This window comes from Epinephelus moara, chromosome 11, assembly GCF_006386435.1.
Source record: "Epinephelus moara isolate mb chromosome 11, YSFRI_EMoa_1.0, whole genome shotgun sequence".
Taxonomy (NCBI): Eukaryota; Metazoa; Chordata; class Actinopteri; order Perciformes; family Serranidae; genus Epinephelus; species Epinephelus moara.
This window is the reverse complement of record NC_065516.1, coordinates 7,055,170-7,072,447: the sequence shown is the minus strand read 5'-3', so window position 1 is coordinate 7,072,447 and position 17,278 is coordinate 7,055,170. Positions and strand designations below refer to the sequence as shown.

Genomic DNA, 17,278 nt, shown 5'->3' with positions numbered 1-17,278 from the left:
GAACTTGAAATTGACGGTTTATGTTCCGGTTCTACTTCCGGTCTGATTTCATTTTTCAAAATAAAAGCGGGATAACCACAACTGAGCAGAAATGTATATATTGTGACGGCTCCTTGGCCTCTGACCTACTTTTTGTTTGGTGCCTGGGATCTGGGGAATGGCTCATTAGGAGAGATGGCTAACACCTGATTTGGTGTGAATGCTCACCTATTTATATTGGGGCCTGAGCATTCAGTCTCTCTCTCCTCTTTGAGTTGCTGGGTTTGTTTGATCTTGGGTTATTTAGTTTTTTTGTTATCTTACATCTAAACACATTCCCACACACTTCAGACATTGCTGATAACTGACATACACATTTAAGTTAGTTTATTTAAATAAATTTGTTTTTTCTACTTTAAAGTCATGTGTAGTCTCGTCAAAACAGACTTTGGTAGTATGTTGTGCTACTTTTTGGTGGAGTATCGCACATGACTCTAGTGTTTTGTTAGTTTGGGGAGCTTTCATCTAATCCATTTTTGGGCTCATCATTTTGAGGTAAATGGGCAGTGATAAAATGTTTGGTGTGGCATTATTTTGACTGGTGTTCTCCTCAGTCAGGCATAGCAGCAGGCTCTGCTGCTCTGTTGCAGTTGTTTTTGAAGTGTGGTGGGGAAAGTGGTTATAGCAGTTGGCTTGGGATCATGTCCAGGGTTTTTTGGAGAGTCACTGTTTTTATGCAGTTGCTTTCCAATGCCACTGGGTTACAGTGAGTAAATACCCACCACCAGTACCTGTCCGAAGACTAGGGATGAGTTTAGTTAGTTAGTTAATTTTACTGGTCAGTTTAGGATGGGGAGACTCCAGTTCTTTTGCCACTTGTTGCACAATGTACAGTTTACCTCATTTTTGATTATCTAGGTTGCTAGATTTGGTTAGTGGTTATGGCTAACATTGTGGAGGAATTCATTCAGTATCCCTCTGAGGAGTTGCTGGAGCAGTGCACCAAGGAACACTTGATCAAGACTGCTCAGCATTACTCCATTGAAGTTGAGCCCAAGCGGACAAAGGAAAACCTGAAGAGTATCATCAAGGCTTGCACAAAACTGCAAGAATGTGGTGTGCTGATGAATGGGGGAGGTGAGAGTGTTGTTTATTAACTAGCGATGATGTGAAGGTGATGAAGACTCCAGATGACACCGTCTTGCTTGCTTAAAGAAAAGGTTTATTACAAGAAGTACAGCATCTATCAAGCATCTAGAATGCTTGGAGAGGGTTCTTCAGCCGATGTGGACCACTCTGAAAAGCAACCCCAAATTACTCCTATTATATAGACACGCTGTTTCTGTGAAATGTGAGACAAAGTCAGACAAACAACCAAGGGTGACCCTAGTTGGATTTCACCCACTTTAACCCTGAACCATAAATATCTTTTCTTTGACCCTGACCATATATGCTTTTTAACCCTGGGCCCCTTACTGGTCATCTGTTCCAAAGCTTCAGAGTAAATGATAATACACTACAAGAGTGGGTTAAGTACTTATATGACTGGGTTAACATTTGAACAGCAGAAAGAATTGCTGCTTTTGAAAATGGATCTTGAAAAGGAATTGGAAAAAATGAAATACAAAAAGGAACAAATGAAATTGGATTTGGAAATGCAAAAATTGGCATTAATTAATGAAGGTAAAACATCTGCATCTGCTTTAAATGTGGAAACCACTGGTTCACGTTTTGATGTTGCCAGTAATTGGAGGTTGTTGCCAAAGTTGAATGAAAATGATGTGGAAACCTTTTTTCGTTTGTTTGAAAGTGTTGCTGATTCAAGATGATGAGGAGCGAACTTTAATGTTCCAGTGTGTCTTCACAGGTAAAGCACAAGAAGCCTATTCTGCTCTATCTTCTCAGGACTGTAAAAACTACAATACGGTAAAATCAACTGTCTTAAAGGCTTTTGAGTTAGTTCCTGAAGCCTATTGCCAACGCTTTAGGGGCTGGCGAAAGACTGGTAAACAAACATGTGGAATTTGCACGGGATTTAATCTCACATTTTAACTGCTGGTGCTCCTCATCTGGTGTGAAAACATTTGATAAACTGTGTGATCTGATTGTTCTAGAGCAGTTTAAACAGTCTGTGCCTGATTACATCGCCTATGAGATTGATTTGGGTTATGCTCCATTCATGTCTGATGGTTTTGTAATGTTAGCTGAGAGTGATAAGAAAGTTCCAGTCAAAATATTGAGGGACTCAGGAGCTTTGCACACTTTCGTGAGAGAGGCTATTTTGCCCTTTTCTCTAAGTTCAGACACAGGGAGCTGTGTTCCAGTTAGAGGGATGGGCCTACAAACCATTTTTATGCCTGTGCATAAAGTGTTCTTGTCCTGTGATTTGGTACAGGGGGAGGCCGAGGTTGGTGTTTGTCCCGAACTGCCAGTTGAAGGAGTTGACATCATTCTGGGAAATGACCTGGCAGGGGGTCGGGTATGGCCAGATAATGTAAGACTAGACAGTCTTCAAATACCTGATGTATCATTACAACCAAATAAGACATGTGCTACATCCTTCAAACCTCCAGAGGTCCCTGAACCAGAGCAGGCAGTTTCTGCAGCCTGTGTTCTGGAACCGCAGGGGCTCAGTGAATCAGAGCCAGCATTGTTGACAGTCTGTGTCGTGACTCGTGCAATGACTGCTGCTCTGGCTGATAGTGAGGCAGTTTTGGAAAAGTCTTGTGATATGAAAAAGTTTGCATGGTCAATGCCAACTAATCTGTGTTTCTCATTCAGAGCTTGTGAAAGAACAAAGAGGACCAGTCTCTGAAAGACATGTATGACCAGGTTTTGCCTACATCTCAGGTAGGAAAAATGAAGCAGGGTTATTTCATCCTGGGTGACCTTTTAGTTAGGATGTGGGCTCCTCATGGTGAGACATTCAGTGGTGATCCTGTTGTGCAAATCGTATTGCCTTCAAAAATTAGGACATCAGTAATTTAGACAGCTCATGATAATGTTGCAGGACATAAGGGTGTTTAAAAAAACAAACAAAAAAAAACCCCTACAATCGTGTGCTTCAGAATTTTTTTCTGGCCATGTGTAAAACGTGATGTTTCTGCATACATAAAGGCATGCCACACTTGTCAGGTTACAAGCAAACCTAATCAAACAATAAAACCTGCTCCTTTGTATCCAATACCTGCAGTGAGTCAGCCATTCGAGCACCTGATTATTGACTGTGTGGGTCCTCTTTCAGCCATTCGAGCACCTGATTATTGACTGTGTGGGTCCTCTTCTCAGGTCTGGTTGTTTTATTTGTTAACTGTCATGTGTCAGTCAACTAGATATCTGGCTGCTTATCCACTACGTACCATATCTGCAAAATCTGTTAAGGCCATGAGCCAGTTCATATCTGTGTTTGGGATTCCCAGAATAATACAGAGTGATCAAGGGTCAAACTTTACATCTCAATTGTTTGTGAAAATCCGTAACCAACTTCACATAAAGTATAACAAGGCCTCAGCTTACCACCCCCAGAGCCAAGGTGCACTTGAGCACTTTCATCAGCATTTAAAATCATTGCTACGTGCTTACTGCACAGAGCTAAAAGCAGACTGGGAGGAGGGTTTGCCATGGCTCTTGCTGGCAGCTAGAGAAGTTGTTCAAGAAAGCACAGGATTTAGTCCTAACGAGCTTGTTTTTGTGCATACCGTTCGTGGTCCCTTGTCTGTGGTGCATGATCAGTGGATGTCGACTGATCCTCCACAGAACTTGATTACTTATGTTAATGGTTTGAGGCAGAGACTCTATGAGGCTGGGGAACTGGCAAAACAAAAGTTACAAGTTTCTCAGAAAAAAATGAAAAGATTGTTTGACTGCAACGTAGAGCGACAAAAATTTTGTGCTGGTGAATAGGTTCTGGTTCTATTGCCACTTGTTGAATCCCCTTTTCAGGCCAATTTTTTTGGTCCATATCATGTAATTCGTCAGGTTTCAGAGCAAAATTATCTGATTGAAATGCCAAATAAGAGAGTCGACTAAAATATGTCATGTTAATCTGCTCAAGCCTTACCATGTGCGTGCCCCTTCGAGTGAGGCTGCCCAAAGTTATCCAGCTCTAATGGTAAATAATTCTGTCAGTCCTTCAGGAGGAGGATTTGGCTGCTGAAGGGGCGTTGCAACCTCGACCCAAAAATTCAGAAACTCTTGCAAAGTTAAATACACTATTTGGACATTTGGATGAAAATAAATGTGAACAGCTGGTTGAGCTTATTCAAAGTTACCCAGGTCTGTTTTCTGATACTCCTACTCACACTCATTTAATTGAACATGATGTTGATATGGGAGATGCTAAGCCCATCACTCAGCGGTTCTATCGGGTTTCCCCAGAAAAGCGGAAAACATTGGACTCAGAAGTGTCATACATGTTGGACAATGGTATTGCCGAACCCTTTTCATCTAGCTGGGTCTCTCCTTGTCTCTTGGTTAGCAAGCGTGATTCCATCCATAGACCCTGCACTGATTTTCGAAAGGTTAATGCAGTAACAAAGCCCGATTCCTTCCCACTTCCCAGGATGGAAGATTGTGTTGATCAGGTGGGGGCGGCCAAATATGTTAGTAAGTTCAATCTTCTTAAGGGTTATTGGCAGGTTCCCCTCTCTAAAAGAGCCAGAGAAATGTGTGCTTTTGTAACACCATCTGCTCTCTATTCTTACAGTCATGCCATTTGGACTGCGTAGTGCTCCAGCCACATTTCAGAGGCTTATGAACAAAGTTGTGTGTGGGCTGGAGGGCTGCGCAGTCTATTTAGATGATGTGGTAATTTATAGTGATTCATGGGATGAACACCTTAAAAGGGTAACGGCTCTATTTGACAGGTTGATTTGGGCCCAACTGACTATCAATTTGGCCAAATGTGAATTTGTGAAAGCTACAGTAACCTATTTGGGTAAGGTTGTGGGGCAAGGGGAGGTTCGTCCCATTCATGCAAAAGTTTTGGCAATACAAGCATTTCCTGTTCCGTCCACTAAGCGGGAGTTGTTGCGTTTCTTGGGGATGGCCGGTTATTATTGGGGGTTTTGTGCCAATTTTGCCTCTGTAGTGGCCCCATTGACTGAGTTGTTGAAGGCTGACGTTAAATAGTGTGGTCTCCATATTTTGTCATACCTTTGAGCCAGGTCGTGACAATATGTATATACTCCTTGAAGGGACTCTGCTTTATTGGATTCAGGAACTAATTGAAAACCTTCATTTTACTGTTACCACCCACCAGTTTTATTTAATTCAATTTATTTTTTGTCAAACTATGTATCATCAGTATTATTACTATATGTGCCTTGTTAATATTATTATTTATTTATTGTATTATTATCTTTATTTGCATTTCTAATAACTAAAAAGTTTTTTAATTTAATCTAATTTTATTCTAACTTTTCATGGGTGCCACAGTGGACAAGTTATACCACATTTAAGTGCTTTTGTAAGAAAATATTATTATTTGGACCATTATTTATTTTTTTCCCCCCTCTATTTTCTTTTATTTCTTTTTTCTCTTCCTTGTTATGTTTTTACAGTTGTATCATGTTAAATTCAGTGTGCCACCTTGTCTTTTTTTTTGACTAACATAGAAAAATGAAAACCTTCATTTCCCCCCAACATGACAGGAGATCTGGAGGCAGTTAATAAACAAACATTAATGGTATTGATCAGTACATATAATACAAACTCCAAAAGATACATACTGTGTCACCTAAAATATCATAATAGTTGAAAAAGGTCAGCATGTCTCCAATTATGAAATTTTAGTGACCATAACAGTATTTTCTAGATCATATAACAAAAGCAAATTTTAGGTTTCAATAAGGTAATTTAACACCATGGAGAAATGCACAATAAGAGAAACGTGTTAATTCTTTTAAAGTCATGGTGCTCTTTTAAAAAATGGTGTTACATGGGGCGGCAGTGGCTCAGTCCATAGGGACTTGGGCTGGGAACTGGAGGGTCGCCTGTTCGAGTCCCCGTCTGGACCAAAATATGGAGCGTGGACTGGTGGCTGGAGAGGTGCCAGTTCACCTCCTGGGCACTGCCGAGGTGCCCTTGAGCAAGGCAACGACCCCCCCCCACCCGCTCGCGGCGCCTCACCAAGGGCAGCCCTCTCACCCTGACATCTCTCCACTTTGTGCATGTATAGGTCCTGTTTGTGCATGTGTGTGTCTTTCAGACCTGTGTGTAATTGACAAGCAAGAGTGAAAACATTGAATTTCCCCTCAGGGGGATTAATAAAGTAAATTAACTAAACTAAACTAAACTACAAAATATCCTTAATGCAGGGATCCTTAACTTGCTTTGATAGAGGGCCACACTTGCAAAATGACAGGAGATCTGGAGGCAGTTAATAAACAAACATTAATGGTATTGATCAGTACATATAATACATGAATTGTCTATTTTCAACCTTTTGACAATTGCTGTCCTCATTCATTTTCATTCAGCCTCCTACAGGTCAGGTGTACACAGGGGCGCCTCTGACGGTGGGTTCAGGGCAGGAGTGTCCACATTTTTTGAATAGGTACCAGATTAGATGATGTGAAAATACCTGAAGGCTGGCTGCTTCTTGCAGCATGTGGCTTATTTAAACACAATCCCACACAAATGAGACAAATGCAGCTGTTTCATCTTTCAGTGAAAGAGTTCAACTTTCCACAGCTCCTGAAAGCGCAGGCCGTTGTTGTCAACTCCATACTTCTTTGCTTTGGCCATGTCTGCTACCTACCTACCATGTCCTGTTAGGTTTGTTTGCTTGTTTACCATCTATTAACAAACACATCAGTTCCGCCTGCGTACTTGGTGCATTTCTTCACACTGTATGATTGTCCTGCCAGTCATGAGGTGAACAGTAAAAATGCAAAGTAATCTTGATTGGGTTACCAATAGTGGGCCACATATACTATAAACTTCAATTAAAAACCTATTCCCAGTTAAACCCCCAGTCCCTTTTACTAGCCTGGTGTGGCATATTTTGCCAAATAAACACCTGTCGCTATTAGAGACCTAGTCTGGTTGCCAAGCGGTTCATTTTTTTTTTTTAAATTTAAGTCCTTTTGGATGTATAAAAGTGTGCTCTTGATGACCTCAAATTATGTGTCCATTTCTTGATTACGCTGTAAGTCATTCATATTATTACTATAATCTGTAAGGGTCCTCAGATCAAAAGAATCAAAGGGTTTTTTCATAAAAATTAATCCAAGTTGTGAGTATTATTTTAACAGGATAAAGTGGAGTTGTGTCAACGTGCCGGGTGGTGTAATCCTCGAGTGCCATAAATATCTCTCTCTCTCTCTCTCTGATGTGCCTTCATCCAGAGCTAGGTCAAATGAATGATTCATAATTGATATATTAACTGAAGCCTAATTTTTCTTTAAGTAACAATCATACATGTTTAAATGGACAATTTAATTGTATTTTCCCATCTTTGCCGAGCAACAGTTTTGTGTGAGTTGAATTAAAGGCCGGTCCCATATAGATGCCTGTCTCAAACATAGGCCTGTATATATTAATGATTTAAGCAAATAATAGCCCGGGCTACTAATTGAAGTTCTACTGTAATGTATTTTATAAGCCAAGTCACAGGTTATTTGAAATCTGTCTGTGGGCTACACTTGGCCTCTGGGTCGGATGTTGGACATGCTTGTTCTAGGGGATCCACCCTTTTTTTTGAGAAACAAGATCAATTTTATTTTTTTTAATGCATTCTGGCCCCTTATTTACATTCCAAGTGCAAAAAAAAGAAAAGAAAATGGTCAGTGGGCCACCCTGCATCCCATTGTTGTGTATCACTTCCCTAATGAGATTCATGTTTTCAGTCGTCAAGTTACAGATGTGAAAGGTCCAAAACCCATATGTGTCTGTATGGGACCACGTCACATGTCAAATGCTTTTAACACATAATAAACTATGTGCCTAAATTCATGTATAATTAGTTTAATGTATGAAATTGAATATGAAATGGATATTTTCATATATGGGATGTCCTATTGAAATATATATGAAACCGTTTAATATCAATGAAATTGAAATTTGAAATTAAATTGTTTAATAACGTAAAATTGTATTAAAAGATTTAAAAGAAAATTAATTTTCTTTTAGAAAAATGAAAAATAATCTTGTGTTACATGATGTTATTGTCCTCAGACACCACTATGTATAACATGAATGATTTTAGACACATTTATTGTTTGCAATAATGATAATAATGATAGTAATAATAATAATAATAATAATACTTATTATTATCATTTTACTGAAGAAGCTGTAACACAAACTGAAGTCATAAGGCTGTAAACTTTGTAAACTCTGCACACGTCCTACTTTCAGAGGAGGAAGGAGACAGTGGGAGGCGCAAAGTGCATCATCCGACATGAAATCGAAAGCAAACTTGCTAAGGAAATAAAATAATCTCACTTGCGAGCCATATTGTCCTCTGCTGAACCTGTACACCTCTGACTTCATCTGAAAACTTGAACGGACTGATTTATTTGTCCTTAGCTTAAAAAGTCTGCTCAGCCATGTCAGCGACATCAACCCTGAAAATAAGCGCGGCGAATGCGGGGAAGGTAAGTTACACTCGTGTCCATGCAGAGGTACAGTAGGCTACAAGTGATAGCTTCATGCTAAAATACTTTGATAACAGGTAATTTAATTCAGATTGTTTCTGACTTGTTCTGCATAAACGTGTTTTTAAAGCAGAGTCAGTTGTAGTCGGTGAAGCAGCGGAAAGTCCCCTTCACAGAGGAAAACGAAAGTAAATCCAAAAGACTTCTAACATGAGTCAGCAGCTTAAATGATATGTTTTCTGCTTTTCACAGGTGGAAAACTTCCGCAATTCCCTGCATCGTGAGGTATGTTGAGACACACATTTATCCAGATGTTTTGTTGTGAAGTCTAATGACACATTCATTCAAAAATAAGCACGTTTTGTTTTACAGGCAGAGAATCTGTTCTCCAACTTCATCCCCATGAAGATTGTACAGCTGGATGCTCTGCTCAAGGTCAGCAAGTTCAGTATAATAAGACACTAAGCTCAGTAACCCCTCACCTGTCATTTGTGTCTGTATTCTCTTTATGCTGTGTGTGTGTTTTCAGGATGAAGTCCTCAGTATCACAGACATGTCCTTACTCAAGGCACCTCTGGACATCCCCGTTCCAGACCCTCCTACCCCAGAGGACGAGGTGAGACCAGCCACATCCAACAATCTGACATAATAAACTAAAACATAATCTTTAATACTTTCCATGTTAGTTTTGCTGCAGTTAACTTGTTTTGGTTCTCTTACGTCTTTTCCAAAGTGTGTTTATGACATTCTCCAAAGTGGGCATGAAGCATGCCTTTTGCATTCAGCTCTTCATAAATACATGCAGGTGAAGGGAGTACAGTTTAAATAAGAGTGCTGGTTGATCTTGATGAGCAAAACCTGTCCTGCAGCTGCAGCTCCTGTTGATGCATAAATGTGGGTGTGCCTCTGCTTCTACGTTAAAGGGATAGTTCAGATTTTTTGAAGTGAGGTTGTATGAGGTACTTACCCATAGTCAGTGGTGTATTACATGCAGTAGATGTCAATCAGCTTGCCCCCAGTTTGGAGAAGCAGGCTGGTGTCTGATATGGAAGCTAAGCAATCTACTGCTGTGATGTGTTTTAGCCACCAAAAAAATAATTTCAGTGTGCATTCGGAGTCCGTTCAGATGTGGAAGCCGTTAAGGGCTTCTGCTCCCCATCTATTCTCTCGTCAAAGCCACCAGACTTTATAGACAATATTATACCCCTTTTTCCACCAAAATTAGCGCATGTATGCAGGGTTTTTTTTAGATGCGGGGACACCCCTTGAAGGTAGCTGATCGACTCCTTTCTCATTGCCAGTCAACTGGAGCCATGTATCCGGCTCTGCAGTAGATGAGTATGCCTTTCTGTTGTTTTCTGGTGTGTCACATTCAATGTCATGGACAGGCCGATAAATACCAGTGAGTAATGCAGAGTCATTTGACCTTGGTGTGAATGCCGATTGTAACCTTTCCCATTATATTCAAAAGTCAGATGTTAGTAGGTGTTGGTGGGTTTTTTTGTGCAGTTGGAAACGGGCTTTTCAATGTAACAACTTAGTTTTCCTGTTAGAAATCACTGTTAGACATTATGGTAAAGCAGTGAAAATATTCTAAATATAGCCTACACTTAAACTGATACTGATTTTTTTAGGTGGGACTTTTTTTAGGTGGCTAAAATATATTTTGTCGTTGGCCCCTCCACAGCAGTACATTGCTTAGCTTCCATGTCGGACTCCAGCCTGCTTCAAACTGGGGACGTTGACTGACATGTACTGTATGCAATATGCTGTTCTATGGATAAGCACTCCATAAAACCCCACTTCATAAAATCTGAACTATCCCTTTAACGTCTCTCTGTATGTCACAGTGAGATATTATGTTACGTTTACATTTGTCTTGTTATTCTTGCGAAAAGAGAAAGAAATGCCAGGTCCATCACCATCAGCTGTTTTGTTAACATTGCTATGTATTTTGCTCGTACTATGGAGCCCACCTGGTGACATTTGTGAGGAAAAAAATGTGTGGCCTCAAATCAGTAATGTATGGAAATGAAATCCTCTTCTGTTCTGTGGTGGTGTCTTTCTTAAAGGAATAATTTGGACCTTTTGAAGTGGTATTACATATAGTAAATGTCTGTTGGCACGCCCCCAGTTTGCAGTGATGTCACAGGTGAACTCTGTCTCACAGACATGACAAAAAATGTCCAGTAACACTGAATTTTTTTTTGAACATTCAAAATTGATGTCACAGGAAATGGAGACGGATAAGAATGATGAAGATGAAAAGAAAAAGAAGAAAGGTAAGTTGTTTACTTTTTTTTGCATCTGCATATAATACGGAGAGGTGAAGTCCATCTCTTGCTGCTGGACCAGCATGGGACTTTATTTTGGAAAAAAATATGTACGGTAGTCAATGGATATTGACAAATAAGGCTAAGGTGTGCCCCCAACACTTTGGCCTCCTCAGCCTGTGCCTGGTAGACCCATTCAGTAATCCATCCATGTGACTACTGTACACAAATTTATTTTTCTCATGATGGCGATGCGTGACCTGTCCTCTGATAGACTTACCCTCACAGTCTTTACCCTAATGTTAACCAATCGAAAATCTCTTGCCTAAACCTAACCATCCCAACCAACGAAGGCAATGAGTACTAGCCAGTCAAAGGGAGAGTAGGGCAGGTCATCCCTTTGCCATAGCAGGAAAGAAATTTGGCCTATCGTACATATTTTTTTCTAAAATAAGGTCCCATGGGCCTCTCTATTCAGTATATGACAGGTAAAACATGTCTAATGTCTCCTCCCTGTCCTACAGCTCCAAAATGTGGCTTCATTAAGGGGAATGAGAAGATAATGACGCTTCTAGAGAAGGTGAAACCAGAGATCTTTGCCATGAGAGAGACCATGATCACTGTAAGTTAATCACTGAGCCAGTTCCTTCACCGCATTAAGTTGACATGAAAAAGGCCTTTTGCCGTCATTCTGGGGCTCTTTGCAGTTCATTTGCATCTCTTTGTGGTCTTTTTCAATCCCTGTCACAGTGAAGATGAACACCAAGCCAGTTTCTTTTCCGAAACACTGAAATAAATTGACATGAAAATGGCTGAAATGTGTCTCTTTGTAGTTGTTTTTTGTCTTGTAGTCATTATGTTATGTTTTAATAAACGTCTTGTGTTACTGTAGGTCTCCTGCTGGATTCAGCACCTCATCCCCAAAATAGAAGATGGAAATGACTTTGGAGTTGCCATCCAGGTACATTTCCCCAGTGCAACATGTCCCTGCTTAGAGACACAATTTGGTAACATTTTGTGAAGTTTTAATGAATTATTAATTACATTTTTCACCACAGGAGAAAATCTTGGAGAGGATCACCGCAGTTAGGACCAAAGTTGACACTTTTCAGGGCAACATCAACAAGTATGTTTGATACAAATGTCGCTTACTGTAAGATTGTTCATAGTTTACCAGCTTTTTAAGCAGACAAACAATTAAAAGCACTTTAATTAAAAATGAAGGAGTTTTATGGTGATGTTGGACACAGGTATGGGTACATGTCCTGTGAGTTATAAAACCATTTGCTGAATTATGCAGGTACATATCGGAGAGGGGGGATGCTGTCGGAAAAGCCTCCAAAGAGACTCATGTGGTGAGTGTTCACAATGACCTTCTCTTAAAGGACAAGTCTGGCAATTTTTCTGTCAACAAATCCCATGAAAAGAATCAATATCAACAATAAATTGATTGTCCTTATTAGTATTTCACTATATATTAGTATATGTGTCTCCAGAGCCTGATATATCCTCTTCCTCTGTGCCATAGAGCTCAGTTGTGGTCCAAAAACGTTTAAAACACATCAGTGAGCCATACTGTTGCACTGGGTGGCAACAAATACTCACTAGGGCACCCAGTGTGGATAAATTCACTGCTTGAAATAGTCCCCAACAAAGTCCGAACTATTTCCTCCTGCTTGCTTGATAGAAACTACAGTGAGCAGCTGTTTAAGGAAATTACTGAGACCTAAACAAAAAATATTCAACTATAAAGTTGTGTTTTTAAAGATTAACGTCTTTAAACATGTTACAGTACTCTTCATGCATTTGTCTGCTGTGTTGTTTCTCATATGTGGGGTGTGTACATTCATACAGTGGACCTCATGCAGCAACACTCCCTGTAGTCTCTCTTAAATTTTCTGTTTAAGAGACAAAATGAAACAAGTCAACTGCACATGCAGCAAATTTTCTTAACCATCCAAACCAGCACACCTGGGTAAGCCAGGTGTGCTGAATGATGAATCCCACTTGAACACAAGTAACCTATTCGCATAGGTAACGCCCCCTAAACGCTATATTAGGGCAGGTGTTGTGCAAAAACTTGCACTTTAAATAGAGAATTGGAGAGATGCCGCCAAGAAAAGGCTGTAAGAACTTCCGCAGTAGTGAAATCAATTTACTGTTAATTTTAAGTATTCAAAGTTAAAGTACTCAATGTAGAATCATTTCAATCAATACATCAAAATAATTAAAAGATTTGAGAAGCTGAAACCATGAAATGCTTTTACAAAAAAAAATGACAGTAATTTTAATCCTTGTTTATTTATTTATATTTTATTTGTATTTTTACAGATTGTTTTTGTATCACTATTTCCATCTCTCCATTTTATTTTTTATCATTATTTATTTGATTTTTATTCTTATAACTTATATATTTATTTAACTTATTTTTATTAAATTTTTTCTTTTTTGAAAAATTTTATTTTTTAGATATTATGTTTACATCCCTCTTTTCATATTTTTTTTTATTTTACTCAGATTTTTTGTATCAGTATTTCCATCTCTATTTTGTTTTTATTATTGTTTTTTCTTGTAATTATTTTTACATTTTACATTATTTCTTTTTAATTAGGTCTTTTTAAATAAATTTTATTACTTTTATTACTTTTATCATTATTACTTGATAAAATAAAATAAATAAAAAGAGTTATTATTAATTTACATCCATTTATAGTTTTACTGATTCATTCATGCCCTAAAAATTTCAACACACAAAATTGTAAGGACAGAAAAAAAAGTTTTGAGAGACGGACAAACACGTTTTGTTTTGGGGTTATCATGGGATTAGTCAATGGTAAGAAACATAAATAATAACACCAGCTTTATTCTTTAATTGTTTAAAGTTTTGATTAAATGGTTAGGAATACCTCAAATCCTTGCTTTCTCTTCCTCCAGATGGATTACCGCTCGCTGGTCCACGACAAGGACGAGGCCATCTACTCTGAGATCAGAGTGATCATTCTCGACATTCGCGGCTTCTACGTAAGTCAGACTGATCTGAGTCCAAATTATTTACTGTCATGCTGTCACAGAAATAGAAGATCTAAACCGTTTTTGTCTACCCGTTTACTTTAGACTGAGCTTTTCGACATCCTCACCAAGAACATGGAAAAGGTGACCAACCCTAAAGGAGAGGAGAAACCTTCCATGTACTGAAGGGCAGATTCTACATTCATATTCAACATCAATCAACTCTCTCTGTGTTCAGTAATGCTGCATGTGCATTACTTAATTTTTTAAATCTTCTCATAAGTAACTGGATCAGGGTTTATCACTGCTGTTGTATGACACTTTGGTTTTGTACCGACACTTGCACTAAAAGTTGTACAACTATGAGTTTGAGAAAAGAAATAAAGAAAAGCCTGTTTTTTCAAATTGTGATTCTCATTTATTTGTAAAAAAAAAATGCTCTTTTTGTTCATGACACACTTCAAATTTAACCTTTTTTTTTAATAACAAATACTCAATTAGGAATCTTACAAAAATATTATCCTCCCTTAACATCAAGAAGGAGCGATCCAAAAAACAACACTGAGGATATAATCAAGTGGGGAACACAAGACAGGAGAGGCACAAATCAGCAACACAAAACTGTCTGAGCCTTCAGCGATGATTCTCAGATCATACTTCAGGGCCTTCTCCTCCAGGGATGAGCTGCAAGACAAATCTGTATATTAGAGATCCAGTGTGTAGGATTTATGGGGCTATATTGGCAGGAATGGTGTGTATAATCTGTAGTGTATAGTCAACTGTTGTATTTTTGTTACTTTAGAATGAGCTGTTTATATCTACACAGGGAGCAGGTCCTCATCTTTGGAGATCACTATGTTGTACTGCCATGTTTCTACAGTAGCCCAGAGCTGACATAGCAAACACTGGCTCTAGATAGGGACATTGACGTTTCTAACACATTTTTATGTTGAACTGTTTTATTCAGTGTTTCAACCAACTTAAATCATGTTTCTTTTAGAGAGGAGGAGACCTCTGTGGATAATTCAGCTCCCAGTAAAAAGCTCCTAAACAATGAACACGGAAGGAATTCTAACCAGGAGATGTTTCAGCTGGTTTCAGTCCTCACAGGTTGACACCACTAAATCTTACATGCTGGATCTTTAAAAGGTCTAAAACCACAGTAACAGGTGGAGGTGAAAGATAAACCTGTGACCTGTGTGAGCCTATGAAGTGGATGTAATGATACCAAACATGCAGGATAGGTTTACACACCATGGTAATGTTATTGCCGTTGAGGAGGATCTGGTCCAGTTTGGTTATCCTTCGTCCCTCTGGTGTGATTTCACTAAAACACAGATATGAATATTAATGAATAAATTCAGCAAACAGGTGCATTAAGAATGACTGCACTTAATACACAAATTAATTTGTACTTACAATTCTGTCACATCTTCCAGGACCATATCTAAAACCTTGAGTCAAGGACAAAAACTGGGACAATATGCAGAGCAAACAGTAAAATCATGTAGTTTGGCAAACACCAGACAATTATTATTATTTTAATTCATTTGTTATCTGAGAAAGATACTGACAAAGTCGTCAAAACCCAGCAGGGTGCCGACGATTTCTTTGTCGGTTTTCATGACGATGTGAATTCGGGAGCCAATACATTTGTCCACAAGCTCTAAATATGAGAAAAACAAACCAACATGTGACATCCACTCAAATTTCTGTTCTTTTCTTTTTACACAACTTTGCAGGCGACCCTGTAAAAATAATTAGTTAATTGGACAGAATATTAGATGATCAATATTTTCAGTCATTTTTGTTGCCGTTGTTGTTGTCAAAATGTTGGCAATTAATTATCTGTCAATCAAATAATTGATTTCTCGAATGATCATTTCAGCTATAACTTATTTAAACTGTTGGGTGATTTATTTTATAAGAAATCATTTTGTAAATCTTCATATGTTTTGTGTGTAACAAAGCTGTCACATAAATGTAGTGGAGTAACGTTAGAAATGTAAAATAGCACTAACAGAAAAGACTCAAGTACCTCAAATTTGTACTTGAGTAAATGTACTTAGTTACATTTTCGTATAAAACGAATCTGCCTGGATATTGGATCTACTGTTTTCCTTTCTAATATGACCCTTCGGTACTACGAACATTGTTACTTTAACGGAAATAAACTGTGTGTGGCTCATTCAAGAAAATAAAGACTGTCAACATGCAGTAATGAAGCCACCGTGCGTTTGTACCTGGAAGCATGATGCTAACGTTAACTAGCTAACTAAACATCCCTAATATCTGAACTATCACCTCAAAGTCCAAACACAACACTCTCATATTAAATACTGATTTATAATTAGTTAAATAAATCAGAAACTCGACATATTTAGGAATTTACAAACCCAGTGGGAGCAACTGTGACGGATTTGTTGCCGGAGTAGCCGCCATGTTCATTCAACAAGCAGCAGTCAGAAGCAATCAACAGAAGAATGTCAGAAACCAGACCAAAGCAATCAATAATGAATAATCGAACAACTCATTGCAGCAGCCAAATGTCAGTTTGTCGTGTAGGCCTACATTTTTGCATCTATGAAAAAATCTACAGGATAAACACAAACTATTTAAGAAACCAAATAAATACACAACTCAACAGATATAACAGAGATGGAAAAGACTTGAAAATTAAACTATGTTGTTCGACCTATTTCCACAGGGTGGCGCTGGTTGAGCCGGTGAATATATGACGTAATCATTTGACTGTAACAAAGATGATAGCGTGAAGGTCAAGATAGATAATAACCAACGACAGTTTCTGTGGTCTGCCGGGTCCAGTGGTCGGAAATAATACTTGAATTAAGCAGAATTAAATATAGTATATACGCGCAGTGAATCACGTTAATTCGTTATTTATTTATTATAAAACAATTTATTTTTATACATCTGGCTTTGCCTCTGGTTTTATCACTTTCTTTGTACATATTAGAATCTGAAGCTGAAATAAGAAGTGTGAAAGTAAGCAGTTTGTAAAAAAATATGAAAATAAAAATATGTGCATTATTATGCTACAATGTTTAGAACTAGTATGTAAAATATTTAGAAATATAAAATATGCACAACTTGTTAACATTTACTGAACAACTAATTCATTAACCAAGAAAATAACTGATAGATTAATCGACAATGAAAATAATCATTAGTTGCAGCCCTAACCTCAACCAACCAATATAAGACAAGACAAGAGAAGTTAGAACTTTATTTATCCAGAGGGACATTGTTGTGCAGAAGTTGCAATACAAAGTTAGAGGGGTGCAGATACAAAGTGTGCAATAGACTATACAAAGACTAAAATAACATTGCAGAAAAAGTGAATGTAGGCTATAACAAATACAAAATACAATATATAACAAATATAAACTGAATATA

General features: G+C 38.3%; 2 protein-coding genes across 3 annotated transcripts; one reads left to right on the top strand and one right to left on the bottom strand.

Moving 5' to 3' along the window:
* Positions 1-8,358: 8,358 nt before the first annotated feature.
* psme2 (proteasome activator subunit 2) lies at positions 8,359-14,266 on the top strand. 2 transcript variants are annotated; one of them, XM_050057113.1, is made up of 11 exons: positions 8,359-8,579; positions 8,832-8,864; positions 8,952-9,014; positions 9,109-9,195; positions 10,813-10,861; positions 11,377-11,474; positions 11,745-11,813; positions 11,911-11,978; positions 12,153-12,207; positions 13,787-13,873; positions 13,967-14,266. In XM_050057113.1, the coding sequence occupies exons 1-11, from the start codon at positions 8,532-8,534 to the stop codon at positions 14,045-14,047; spliced, it is 738 nt and encodes a 245-aa protein (XP_049913070.1). In that variant the 5' UTR covers positions 8,359-8,531; the 3' UTR covers positions 14,048-14,266. The 2 variants fall into 2 exon arrangements, with proteins under 2 accessions (XP_049913070.1, XP_049913071.1); XM_050057114.1 differs by lacking the exon at positions 8,359-8,579 and adding an exon at positions 8,631-8,656.
* On the bottom strand, positions 14,257-16,402 carry lsm5 (LSM5 homolog, U6 small nuclear RNA and mRNA degradation associated). The gene is made up of 5 exons (XM_050057115.1): positions 16,258-16,402; positions 15,432-15,527; positions 15,281-15,308; positions 15,116-15,188; positions 14,257-14,545 (listed from the first exon to the last, which is right to left on the bottom strand). Exons 1-5 carry the CDS (start codon positions 16,307-16,309, stop codon positions 14,513-14,515), a joined length of 282 nt encoding a protein of 93 aa, XP_049913072.1. The 5' UTR covers positions 16,310-16,402; the 3' UTR covers positions 14,257-14,512.
* Positions 16,403-17,278: the final 876 nt, after the last annotated feature.